Below are 13,426 nucleotides of genomic sequence, written 5' to 3'. Positions count from 1 at the left end.
CGGAGCCATCCGGAGGCACCCTGGGAGCAGAGCGGGAATTCTGCAGCCCTGAGCCCTGTGAGGCAGCTTCCAGGCAGAGGGAAGCTCAGAGGGGTGTGGAGCAGCTTAGCAGGGCGGATAAGAGCGTTTAAGGGATTTGCAGGGCAGTTCCAGCAGCCGGGTGCTCAGAGAGGTTTAGTGCAGTGTAAGGAGGGCTTGGGAAGGCCTCCGGGTCCCCACCTGGAGCAGAGCCCAGTGAGTCCCACCAGCGCCAAGCCACAGCCTGCCCCAGTCAGCCCAACCCCTCCAGAGCAGCAGGGCACACAGAGAAGGGACAAGCTCTGACTGTCCCTCATCCCACCAGGGATGAGAATCCCCCCACATCCCACCTGCACAGAGGCTTTGGCTCCCCTTCACTCCAGCCCCTCTGGAGCCATTCAAGTCTTGTATCCCCATCCTCATCTCCCCAAATCAGGGTCCTCTTTGGGGCTGGAGCATTTCCACCCCCATCCTGCCCTGCTGGGGAGCCAGCACTGGGATGCTCTGCGGCACTGACATCCGTGTGGAAAGAAGGTGTCCGGGCAGGAATAGTAACAGCTTTTAATCGGACAAGAATTGATACATCATTTAAGACAATACTGGTTTTGCCTCTTTCGTTTTTGGAGGAGGGGGGAGGGAACTTCCTTCACATACCGGCGGGGAAAAGAGGAACATTTCTGGGAAGTCCAGTTTTTAGTTTCTATTTCCATAAGGATTTTAAAGCATGGTGAATGTGCAAGTCAGTGCTTAGAACTTTTCCCCGGTGCTTATTTACAGTTACAGTACCTCTTTGTGAGAGACAGGGAAAAAAAAGACGATTGTTTGAGAACTGGGGATCCAAGATCCCAAGTGGAGAAAGGCAGATCTCCCATATTTATATATTTATATATATATATATATATGCTTTAGTGTATACACAGATACATTTCTCTCTTCTTTAAAGTATTAAAAAAATGAGCAACCTTCATTCTATAAAAATACCTACTCTACAAGATAGAAAAATTTTCCCTCTCCAAGTATACACTGATTTACACCCAAAACTTCTCTGGAAATGTACATTACGTGGCTTCTTCCTGCGGACCCGGGGAGGGAGGGGACGGGGTGTGCAGGGGCTGTCCATCCCCCCTCGGCCAAGGGGATGGGGCTCACCCCAGGTTGAGCACCCACAGGAGCGGTGTGAGCAGGGAGGGTGGTGGCAGCTGATGCCAACAGCGCGGGGAGCACCCAGCAGGGATAAGGCTGTGGTAGGTGCCATCCTCGGGTGACACCCAGCTCTGCCGCCATGGGAAGAGAGGTGCCAACTGCGTGCGTGGAAGTGCTGTGGGGAGGAGCGGGCACCTGCCAAGGGATCTCTGTTGGCTTCTGTTTTCAGGCAGTTCCTGGCATCTCTGAACCTGCAAGCAGGAAGAAGAACGGCTCTTTGGGCCTGACCTGAAGCTGGATCCTTGGGAGGCCGCTGGCTTCTTGTCCCGGTGCCGGACAAGAGCAGGTTGGCTCTCGTGGCTGCTCCCCAGGGTCATGCTACCTGCCAGTGAGCCAAAAGCTGTCTGGTGTAAACATGGCTTTTGTTTCCCAGGGAGCTGCTGTTGCACCTCTGGTCTCCTCTCCCCAGCGGCACAGAGGGATTTCAGCCCAGGCTGAGACACGAGAGCAGCGGCTCCATCCCTGGCTGCAGCACAGGGAAGCTGTGGGAAAGGCAGCCGGAGCGGGCTCTCCCTCCAGGACTGCAGCTATCACCAGCAGAGCCCTGCTCCGGGTGGGAATGGCACAGGCCACTGGCCCCAGGCCGGGGACTTTGGGAGAGCTCAGCCCTCTCCGCTGCAGCTCCATGTACACCAGGACCAGCCTCTGGTGCAAACTGAAGAGCTGCAGCCTTTCTCCTCCGTCCCTGCAGGCTGGACAGACAGACAGCATCCGTGTGTCTGCAGTGGTGGCTGAAGGCACCTCTCCTCCCAGAGCCATCCGCAGGAGCCGGGAGGAGGGCGGCAGAGCCAGGAATGCCGAGACGCGCCGACAGGAGTGAGCCACGGACAGCCAAATAAATAAGGAGGCAGGTGACAAAGTGTCCCGAAACGGCTGCTCCGTGCCTGTGCCTGCCACCAAGGGAGAGGAGCCAGCACGAGACCCCTTCCCAACAGGAGCAGCAGGGCAAGGATTAACTGCACCAGCTGAATGAGGACATTTGCATTAAGTTAATTGAAAAACAAACCAAGCAGAACCCTCTACAAGCCTGGGACATGCTTCCCTCTCCCCCGGATCTGCCCCAGTGAGTGAGTGTGTCAGGGACACTTTGGCAAAGCTGATACTTGGGCTGGACAGGGCAGCAAGGGAAAGCGTCAGCGCCACTGCTTCCTCCTCCATCTCCTCAGAGCTCCTGCTCACACTCTGCACCCAGAGGGTCCGACGCCACTGTGGGGACAGTTCCCAGCTTCACAGGCAGCTTCCCATTGCCTATGTTTCTTCTCCAGGTTCCCTTTCACCCCCAGAAAGCCAGAAGGGTTTCAAACCACTGGAGTCAGACAACAAAGCCTTGCTGCTGGTCTTCCTTATCCCTGCTCCGGCGGCTAATTCACCTGCCGACCTGATGCAATGCTTCCTTGAGCCTTCATCAAGAGCAAAGACGTTCCCAGTCCCTCTTTATCCTCTCAGAGCAGCAAATGCACACCCCTCGCCGAGTGCACAGCCAACGGCTCTCGGCCGCCCTTACTTCACCTCCAGGATGGAAGGGTTTGTCTCCATGATGGCCACGATGATTCTGTCAATGTAGTCCTGCAGCCGGAAATTGATCTCCTCTTGCTTTTGAATTGCTTCCATGAGCTGCAAAGGAGGGAGAAAGGGAGTGACTGGTCAGTGCCTGCTGCTCCAGCACAGGAACGGGGCTTCTCATAGCTCTGTGCAACCATGGAGGTTTCCCCCTTTCTTCACTCTGGCCTGGGATGTTCCTGGCCATGAATATGCAATCAGGGAGAACTCCCTCAGCTGCTGGTTCTGCCCTCTCTTGTCCTTCCTCAAGTCCTCAGCCAGATAGGATGTAGAAAGCAGGGAGCACCTGTCTCCCTTTGACCCCCAAAACACCCAGGTGTTTCCCCACTTTTTGGGGTCTGAAAGATTGAATTCTGATGCTCACGTGGGCTCACACCCCAGCATCTGGGGTTTAGGCATGGAGCAGGGGGAACACACACCACAGCAGCCACCATCTCCAGGGCAGATGCCCTGGGGTTTTAAGACAGCTACAGGCAGACAGACACACGCCGAGGTGGCTGGTGTGTCCCAGGAAGAGGAAGGCTGTCACATGGCAGCAAAGCAGAGCTGCCAGGATCAGCAAACAGGGAGCAGCTTCCTCTCTTCCCAGGAAGGAGGCTGGCAGGCAGGGAAGTCCTGCAAGCTCTTCAAACAGTTTTGTGGGTAGTTCTTAGCTCACGACAGCTTTTGAGTGGATTTTGTGGGTGACCTGGACTACAGACAGGGCCACGGCAGCCCTCTTTGGCTGAGATGAGATGCACCAGCCACCCCAAGAAGACGTGGGTGAGGTAAGCATTTCCCCATAGCACGTACCTCGTCTCTGGAGACTGAGCTGATCTCTGCTGCCAGGGATTCAGAGAAGGAGGCTGAGAAGAGGTTCTTGGCTCCCTGGATGCTCAAGTTAATGATCTGCCCATTCAGTTCATCATTCTGCTCCTTCAGGTTCCTGTTATCCTGCTCACAACAGACAAATCAGATGTTGCTGAAGCACGTTTTGCCCTCAGAGCAGCTCACACAGCACTGAGAACAGCACACAGTCTCCTGACTCAGTCTCAGCAGAGCGAGGGGCTCTCTCAGAAGGAGCCAACCTCTCCAGTCCCAGGACAGGAGAGCAAGAAGGCAGTGGGGCTGCCAGATCCACGGTCACCTCCCTGGACACAGCACCCAGGCTCCTGCTGACCACTCCTCAGGTCAGGGAGTCAGGGAATCAGCATCCCCAAGCAGCCCCAAGACACTTCCCTCCCTGCCCAGCACTGGATACCTGCTTGAGCTGCTTGATCTCTTGCTCCAGCTCTGTCTCCCGTGTCCTGCTGTTGTACTCCTGGAGCCCCATGCTGCTGCTCCTGCCCCTCCGCTGCTCAGCTTCCAGTTTGAAGAGCTGCAAGTGCTCGAGCTGCTTCCGGAGGTCTTCAATGAGCTGCAGCACAAGAGGACAACTGAGTGCCGCTACCCCTGCAAGCCCAGCAGCTCGCCCTGGTCCCTGGCTGGGCCCCATCCATTGATGCAGCAGGATTAACAGATCCTTCTCAGGGTCTTCCCCTTCCTCTCCCACACCTTTAGCAGACAGGAGAAGGGAAGCTACTGAAACCCATGACAGCAGCCCTGGAAGGACTTGGCTAGGGCACCATGCGGCAGCAGACAGACCCCACCGGCAACCTCCATGGGCTTGGAGAGCTCCCTCCTGCCCAGTGTGGTGACTCCCCACCTCACCCAAGTGCTCTCAGCATCACCACAACAATAATCTCCACCTTGAGGCCCAAAGCCCCTTTCCAACTGTAACAGAAAGTCCTGCTCGAGCCTCCAGCTGAAATTACCAACCCCAGATGCCTGTAAGGGGCTGAGTTTCTGCCCCTAAGTACACAGAGGCTGGTAGCTCTCCCCAGGTAGCCTCGCACCCCTCTCTTCCTGCCTGCTAATGCCTGTTGGCTCCACGTGCCCTCATCCTCGTGCTTGTCCCATGCAGAAGAGGGACAGGAGGTGGCACAGCCCCATGGATCTACAGATGCAGACACCTGGGCTGAATTTTGACACAGCCAAAAGCCATGGATGTTCTATATTGAAGCTGCTGTATGACCTTTCTCTGCCCAGGCAGGACTAAAAGCTCCACTGACACCTATTTTTGGAGGCTATCAAGGCCAGCTTCCTCACACAGCCCTGCCTTGCCCTACCTACAGCAGGCCAGTGCTGTGGCAAACAGCCCCAGCTCTACTTACCTCCTGTGTCGACTCCTTCTCCTTCTGAAACTGGTGCCTCTCCTGACTCAGCTTGTCCCCCATCTTCCTCTTTTTCTCCTGTTCCTCTGTAAGCTGCACTGTGAGGTCTTCAATCTCATCCAGCAGCTTCTGCTTCTCCTGTAATGACACACAGAGCAATAGTCTCAGGGCCCGTTTTCATTCGGTGCTTGCCAGGGCTCTTCCCACTCGCTCAAGGACACGGCACATGCTGAGCACCACGGGGAAGGTTCTTCTTGCTGACGCATTTGGATGCTCTGCCTGCTGGGATTTCATTTGCTGGCGGACGGCTTCAGAGCCCGAGTGCTTTGGCAGCAGCAAGAAGAGCCACACACCAAAAAAGCATTGCTAAGAGAGAGGCAGTAAGAGATGACTCAAGAATAAACGCACACAGGCAAATACCCTGGTGTGGGACACTGCCTGGGTGGGCCTGGAGCCAGCAAAGGGCTACAGGCCAAGAAGAAACACAAAATGAGGTCTGGATTTCAGAAAAAGCCATGAATCCAAGATGTTAAGCTACTCTAGGGATGCTCATCCTTTGTTTCAGATATGAAAGAACTTAACTGAGGACTGATCCAAGAAGGAATACAACCAGTTCAAACCAGGATGAACATACAGCCCAGCTCTTCTGCTTGGTCCCCTCTATGAAAGCCCCTTTTGGCTTTCAGACAGCCAAAAATGCCACAAGAACCCAGCCAGCACTGGTGCTGGATGACCCATGACATGAAGAGGTGAAAACAGCTCCAAGGGGGAGCTCCAGCTGCTGAGGCTGGAGTATCCATGGAGGAGAGCACCAAAAGCCCCACCAGGAGGAAATGCAATGCTGACAACGAAATCCTCCTCAGCAGGGAGGAGCAGTATTTGCACGTCTCGCTCCTTGTTAATCCCATTAACTGTGGAGAAAAGCAGCATGGCTCTGCAGGGAGATTAAGGATCAAAACCAACTTTGTGTGGCTAAACACACCTAGGCAGGAAATTTAGCTTCAGGCCCACAGTGGTTTGCCTACCCCAGCATCCATGCACTGAGCTTACAAGGTCTTGGCAGACAAAGACCATCATTGTGGCCACATCAAGTAGAGATGGAGCTGCAGTGCTCCCCCAGGGGCTCAAAGGTTGTGAGTAGATGAAATGCTTGAGTGCCTTCAGCAGGCAGAGAGGTTGTATTTCACTGCATTTTTAATCTTACATCTGCCACAAGCTTGAACAGAAACAGAATACAGCCTCTGCGCCATGTTACATCTGTAACCCACATCCTCTCCTAAAATGAGGACCTTGCCCATTCCGTGGAGACTGCGGTGCCTTGGCAAAACTCCTACCCCAGCCCCATCAGCATCTGCATGGCCTTGAATACAGACTGAGAGAGCTGGGCTTATTCAGTCTGGAGAAGGCTCCTTAAGGAGAGACCTTAGAGCAGCTCCCAGTGCCTAAAGGGGCTACAAGAAACATGGAGAGGGGCTTTGGGCAAGGGCCTGTAGGGACAGGACAAGGGGGAATGGCTTTAACCTGACAGAGGGGAGACTGAGATGAGCTCTTAGGCAGAAGCTCTTCCCTGTGAGAGTGCTGAGGCGCTGGCACAGGTTGCCCAGAGAAGCTGTGGCTGCCCCATCCCTGGCAGTGTTCAAGGCCAGGTTGGATGGGGCTTGGAGCAACCTGGTCTAGTGGAAGGTGTCCCTGCCCATGGCAGGGGGTTAAAACTGGATGAGCTTTGAGGTCCCTTCCAACCCAAACCAGTCTGGGATTCAATCATCTGTGAGATTCAACTCTCCAATCCAGCAAGAGCACATGTGCCCAGGCAGGATGTAGAGATGAAGCACGGCTGCTCCTCCCCCTATCCCGGTGCAGTGGACTGTCCTGCTGCAGGCTGTGGCTGCAGGGATGGGGACAAGCTTCCACAAGAGGGCACGAGTCCCCTGCTAACCAGGCAGGACAGGGATGCCACCACTGCACAGAGAAGTTTATTAGGGATTTCTTAATCCCAGTTTCCAAGCCAAACCCTGGGATCCTGTACGGATAGCAGGATGGAATAGCTCTGGTCAGAGGCAAGCTCTGCAGGGACTGGAGCACAGAAACAACTGATTTGCTCATACATTAAACAGATCCCACATGAGAACGGAGCTCTGGTGTGGGCACTCCAGCACCCCTGTTCCTCACCTCCTCAAGTCGTTCAATGTTGGCTTTTAAACACGGGACGCAGGATCTCAGCTCACTGTTCTCATCATCCAGTTGCTGCAGCCTGCAACAGGAAAGAGATGTGTAATAGACTCACCCAAGCACCCCGAGTGTGGGAGACCTGGCTGGAACATCACAGGGAATATTAACTAGGACCTGCTGAAGGCAAGCCAGCAGGGAGTTATCTTTTCAAAGCAAACTCTGAGACTTCAACTATTTCTACTCCCAGGGGACAAAGCAGGGCATCCGCATGACTTCTGGCAAGTCTGGAGGCCACAGCCATGCTCTTCTCAACCAGGTCCAACTCTAATCTTTAGGCCAAGGGCTTTATCAGTCCATGGACAAGCCTCAGCTTGGCACCGAAAAGCAGAGATATGGCCTGGGCAGAGCCAGTGCAGGGGTTCAGAGAGGGCTTTGGTTTTGCTTCCTCCAGGTAAAGTAACATCCATTTGCCATGGTAACTGTCCTGGTAAAAAAACATTTGCTGCAAGGGTTGAACAGCAGCAAAAAACCTGTCTAATTAAACCTCTCCCACAGGACTGTTTCCTTTGGAAGCCAACAGGTAGCACAAAGCACCCTGGGACACTGCCTGTCAGATGACTCTTCCTTCCCAGGTATTTGCCTGTTTCCATGAAGGTGGAAAACAGGTGAGCATCAAATGTGCTTCCACAGGTCATTCATGGGAATAAGCACTACCAAATCTCTTCATTCACGCACTGCAGGGCAAGCACATGGATGTGACCTTAAACTGCAACCGCATCAGGGAAGTTCAAATATAGAGATTGAGACTAGGATCAAAGGAGGGACTTGATTTTGGAATGAAGGCAGGAGAAGCAGCCAAAACTCAAGGTTTATAATGACTTTGTTTACACCTTTCATGAAGTTAAACTCACTGTTGACTGCACTTTGTGTCCCCAAAGGCTGCAGTCACAAAGTGACAGCATGTACATGTATTCCAGCTTGTAGATGTGGGTCCAGGAGCCCTGCGACCACCCAACCCTGCCCCAGCCCCACCTGGCCTGCAGGTTCTCAATCTCAATGCTCTTCTCCCTCTCCATTTTGCTCAGCAGCTCCCTCTGCTTCTTGATCTCCTCCAGCAGTGTTTGGTCAGCTCTCAGCTCCTGCTCCTTCAGCTGTTCCTCAAGAGCATTTGCTCTGTGAAAAGGAGACAGAGGATTAACCAATTCTGATGGCTCAACCCCGGCACGATGCCATCCAAAGGGAGGGATCACATTCTCTTCACACCCTTTCTCTGGAAGGAGAACTGGGAGAAGCACACTGTAAATCAGAGCAAGCTTTCAGGGGAAGCACACCTATAGCAGTGAAGGCTAAGAGAGCTGGGCTTGTTCAGCCTGGAGAAGAGAAGGATCCTTAAGGAGAGACCTTAGAGCAGCTCCCAGTGCCTAAAGGGGCTACAAGAAACCTGGAGAGGGGCTTTGGACGAGGGCCTGTAGGGACAGGACAAGAGGGAATGGCTTTAACCTGACAGAGGGGAGATTGAGATGAGCTCTTAGGCAGAAGCTCCTCCCTGCAAGGGTGCTGAGGCACTGGCACAGGGTGCCCAGAGAAAAGCTTTGGCTGCCCCATCCCTGGCAATGTTCAAGGCCAGGTTGGATGGGGCTTGGAGAAACCTGGTCTAGTGGAAGGTGTCCCTGCCCACGGCAAGGGCTTGGAACTGGATGAGCTTTAAGGTCCCTTCTAACTCAAACCAGTCTGGGATTCTGTGATTCACTTTATCCCAGCAGATGCAGTGGGAGAACAACAACATGGTCCAGGAAACTCCCAAGGACAGAACTGCTGACCAACATGGCAGGCGAATATAACAAGCAGGTGGTGTGTGCTGGTTTGTCTCTGTCTAGTCTATGTCCCTATAAATCTCAGTGGGAGGCCAATGAGAGAGTGAAGTGAGGGTGGAGGCACAGTAATCACTTTACAACCCACAACCTGTGGGTCACAGTCACATCATCCCCCAGAACAAGCAGTAGCCAAATAGAATCATTTGGGTTGGAAAAGACCTTTAAGATCATCAACTTCAACCATAAATCCCAGGGTTGTGGTTCCACCTGTAGTGGCCAAAGCAGAGAAATCCTCCTGCAGCCATTTCTAGTGTTTTAGGCTCCTTTACTCTGCCCTGAAGTAGTCTTGATGCTCAGAGAAAAACCAGCACACCGAGCTGCCCTCTGGCACAGGCAGAGGCACCCACATCCCTGCCCTGCACAAAGCACCCAGTCTGGGCAGCAGGAGAGCCAAGAGCATGCTAGTTGATGGAACTGCATAGCGCAGGCAGGTGGGGAAGGGTTTTTGCCACATGAACCTATTCCACCTGGGGCTTTGCTTGATTAAAAGTGACTGACACTTCTGGGCCAAGCTGCTAAAGTGAAAACATTTCCCTGCTGCAAAGTTCATCAGGGCTTAGAGGAACCTTTGTTTGAATCACTGACACGATTGTTACTTAACAGTCTTACAGCCCTATAGATAAACTGGGTTTATCTGCCAAGGGTAAATACGCTGCTGGGAGACAGAAGCCTGCCAGATTAGTAAAGACAGTGATTACATCAAATGGGATCCAAGGGGCTACACCCCAGCCCAGATCCGAAGGCAACAGGCTTAAGGCTGGCTGTGAAGAAGGTAGAGATGGGTGGTAGGGACCCTGCTGACCCTTCCACCCACAACTAATGGGAAAATGCAGGCCAGAAATTCCATACAGAGTGAAGATGAATTACACATCCTCCCTGAATGGGAAGCTTTCCAAGCAGCATTACCCCTGCTATGGTTCTCTGAGCCAACCCCTGCAGCTCCAGAGCTCCACAGAGACCTTTCAGGCTGGACATGTGGGGCAGGGAAGCACATAAAAATATTCAAATAAAGATCTAAAGAGCATTGTCACAGTTAACATGCATCTGAGCATAACATTGAAAAGATCTTGGACGGGGCTTGGAGCAACCTGGTCTAGTGGAAGGTGTCCCTGCCCATGGCAGGGGCTTGGAGCTGGATGAGTTTTAAGCTCCCTTCCAACCCAAACCAGTCTGGGATTCTACAATCTTTGACACTTATCCCAGCTGAACTGCAAGTCATTTCCTGTGCTCCTGGGATTTTCCAGAGCCCCAGAAAAGCTATGTGCAGCATGGCACAACACTTGAGCAGAGAAGGCAGTCAGAATCCCAGCTGGATTTAACCACAGCTGCGCTCTGCCAGGGTGGGATCTGATTGTCCAGGGAAGAGCTGTGAAGCTTTTCTGCTATTCTCTGTCCATCCTCTTCCTTTCTCACATGCTCCAGCAGCTCCTGCCTGCACACAGGCAGGCAGCTGGCCCGCAGGGAAGGCTCAGGATGCTGCAGAGCACGGAAGGGGAAAGGAAAAGGCACCAGGGGCGATGCCAAGCTGTGTTTTGGCCACAGCACAAGCCAGGTAGCCTTACCTGTGTACGAGCTGCAGGTTTTCCTGCTTGAGGCGGCTGTGCTGCTCGCCATTAGCAGCTGTGTCCTTCTCCAGCTCCGTCACCCGCTTCTCCAGGAACACCACCTGTATGAGAGGAGAGGGGGATCAGCCACCCTGCCCAAACCTGCTGGCAGAGTAGCACCAAGTACTAGAGCAACTCCCACTGCCTCCAGCGCACGGCACAGCTCCAGGGCTGCCGTGGTTGGTTGCACTGATTCAGAGCCTGTCACCCCGACACAGCTCCTGGCATCACCTGCATCCTGCTCTCCACCACTCAAGGTGGCCAGAGCTGCAGGAGCCGTCACTGGGGTTTGCTCTTTAAGATGCTGCTGGAATCATGCCTTGATTTAAAGCATCCTTTTAAAACATCCTTTTACACCCTGGCTGCTCAGGTTTTGATGTCTTCCATGAACCAATATGGGGCTAAAGGCTTCACACTTTCCTTACTTTGTGGTGATATCCTACATGGAAGTCTAGAGGGAAAGACACCATCTGGATCACCAGAACTCTGCTCTGACCTGAGGCAGGGAATAACCACCTGCTGCCTGAAACAGGACTGAGAGATGCTGGTTCACAGCTCTATGGTAATGAAGTCACATAGGAGGAGCCAATGCTGGCTGGTGGGATCAGGGATGAATGTTTTCTCTCTGTACCTACATGGGGCTTATTTCAGCTGTCTTTGCATTTCCATTCATTCCAATCCCATTCATACCAATAGAAGAATGATCAGCAAAGAGGCAATTAGAAGCATGTCTGCAAAACCCAACCCGCTGCTCTGGGATAACAGCGAGCGACAAGCAAGTGTGTTCAAAAAGGAATCCTGGAGATACAAGGTCTTTTCCAGTAGTACATACAAGGTTTCTTGGCCCAGATGTCCTAAGGAATGTATTTTATCCATCTTTCAGACTTGTAAAAATTATGATATCTAATTTCATTAACAGTCTTCTATGCATTATAGTGACACCTGAGGGCAGCCACATGTGTATATATTTCTCTTTCACATGCTGCTCCATGCAGCTCTCTGTGATTCCAGAATTAAAAAGCCATTTTCAAGGAGTCTCAGGACTGCAGCAGACATTTTACACAAGCCACAGCTCAGCTATCTTTCCTTTTTTCCCTACTATTTTAAGCTAGAGGTGCTCAAAGCCTTTCTCATGTTCCTATCTTGTCCTATAATCCTTTCCTCATAACACCCTAGTAAACCCCAACTGGACTGGCACAAAATCAGTTTTACATCCTGGTGGCATAAACAGCAGCAGCAAGAGTGTGCCAAGGAAAGGAATTCCTTGTTTCACATCAAGAGACATTGCTCATCCCAGAAAAGCAGAATTTGGGAACATCTAATGTGAAGTAGAAGTGAAAATACAGCCTGCAAGTAGCTACTCCTCCCTCTCTCCCCACCTCCACCCTGTGGAGAAGACACCAGTGCCACATCCTGACCTGACACAAGACCTCTGCAATTCAACTCAGTGCTCCTGTTCTCCATCCCCTCGATGAGGAGGGCTCCAGTACCCATCTACCCCTTGCCGCACAGCACGAGAAGCTTCAGCCTAAGTCCTGCCTGCAGATCTGAGGGCACTGCAAGCCCCAGGACAGCACAGACAGCACCACCCTTACCTTGTCTGTGATGTCCTCTTCTGTACACTCCAGCGTGTCCTGGTAGGAGTCCTCCATCACCCCCCCAGACGAGGTGCTCGTTTGATGCAACTGTCTATAACAGAGACAAACCACCCCAACCCACAGCAACACCAGCATTAGAGCGACCATTGCAGGGCATGGCAATTCCAGACAACTGGTCCCCTCTCTCCCCTCTTCAGCTGCCACCTCCTTTTCCAAAGGGGTTTAAGAGCACTGCTCCTTCTTGGGCTGCTGGATTTACAGCAAAGGGCAGCATGGACCAGGTGCCTGGCAGAGCAGTGGTCCTTCTCACTATCAAGTTCTGCAGTAAGCCCAGCACCCCGATGTGCCCAGATAACAGGGCTGAAGGGTGGCTGCTTACCGGTGGAACAAATGCGCCCGCTGAGCAAAGCGCAGACGTGGACATGCTTCTGGGACTTCATCCCATGATCATTTGTTCTTGCTCTTTGGAATGGGAAGAGATAAAAGCTCACTCTTTTCACTTTCCTGCGTTACAAACCTACCAAGGCCACGTGTTATCCAGCAAAGGACAGAGTACTCTGCTCTAGCCACTGACAAGGTTAATAAGAAGTGGGGGGCAGTGGGTGTAAGAGGAAGGAGGGCAGGAAACAACACCCTGAAGCTGTTGTGAAACACCCCAGCCCACCTCCTCGCACCAGCCACGACAGCCCAGAGTGAGCTAATCATTACCCAGGCCTTGTGACACTGGTGGCCGCGCTCTGCAGAGCTCTAAAGCACACCCTGTGGAGGGGCTGATTTGTGCTTCATCCTTGTGGTATTGCTGTGGATCAGCTCCATGGGCATATGGCACTACAAACTGCTATTGCCATGGGGAGGGAGAGTTCCAGCTTTGTGAACTCCAGGCAGATGCTGCCTGGAGGCAACCACTCCATTCCCCCACTGCAACATGAATGATAAGCAGCCTGTGCTGCTTTGAGCAGGAGGTGAATGGGAAAACCACGGAGGTCTCTTTGAGCCTTAGTTTTCCTTAGGAATTTGTGAGGTGGGCTCTCAAACTCACCCTGCTACACAATATCCTCATGCAAATATTCATGAAGCATAAGTGGCATTTACCAAAGAGCCTATAGCTGATTACCAGCCTTATTCTGCATCCTCACCCTGAGTATATATTTAGATTCTAAACTCTCAGGCACATTTGTCATTTAAATCATGCCAAGGCACAACAGAGC

The 13,426-nt window shown here is 52.7% G+C and overlaps 1 protein-coding gene across 6 annotated transcripts in view; it reads right to left on the bottom strand.

Moving 5' to 3' along the window:
- Positions 1 to 555: 555 nt before the first annotated feature.
- RAB11FIP3 (RAB11 family interacting protein 3) overlaps positions 556 to 13,426 on the bottom strand; it is a 78,111-nt gene continuing 65,240 nt past the window's right edge. For all 6 annotated transcript variants that reach the window (XM_057407948.1, XM_057407950.1, XM_057407952.1 and 3 more), the window contains 8 exons: positions 12,216 to 12,309; positions 10,579 to 10,682; positions 8,175 to 8,315; positions 7,143 to 7,224; positions 4,974 to 5,111; positions 4,022 to 4,177; positions 3,574 to 3,714; positions 556 to 2,835 (listed from right to left, as the gene is read on the bottom strand). In XM_057407948.1, coding sequence (XP_057263931.1) covers positions 2,722 to 2,835; positions 3,574 to 3,714; positions 4,022 to 4,177; positions 4,974 to 5,111; positions 7,143 to 7,224; positions 8,175 to 8,315; positions 10,579 to 10,682; positions 12,216 to 12,309 — 970 coding nt within the window. In that variant the 3' untranslated portion in view covers positions 556 to 2,721. The remainder of the gene's footprint in view (positions 2,836 to 3,573; positions 3,715 to 4,021; positions 4,178 to 4,973; positions 5,112 to 7,142; positions 7,225 to 8,174; positions 8,316 to 10,578; positions 10,683 to 12,215; positions 12,310 to 13,426) is intronic.

Source organism: Pezoporus wallicus, unplaced genomic scaffold (genome assembly GCF_028554395.1).
Source record: "Pezoporus wallicus isolate ANWC-B61680 ecotype Strahan unplaced genomic scaffold, APGP_CSIRO_Pwel_v1 contig_4012, whole genome shotgun sequence".
Taxonomy (NCBI): Eukaryota; Metazoa; Chordata; class Aves; order Psittaciformes; family Psittacidae; genus Pezoporus; species Pezoporus wallicus.
This window is presented reverse-complemented; position numbering and strand designations above follow the sequence as displayed.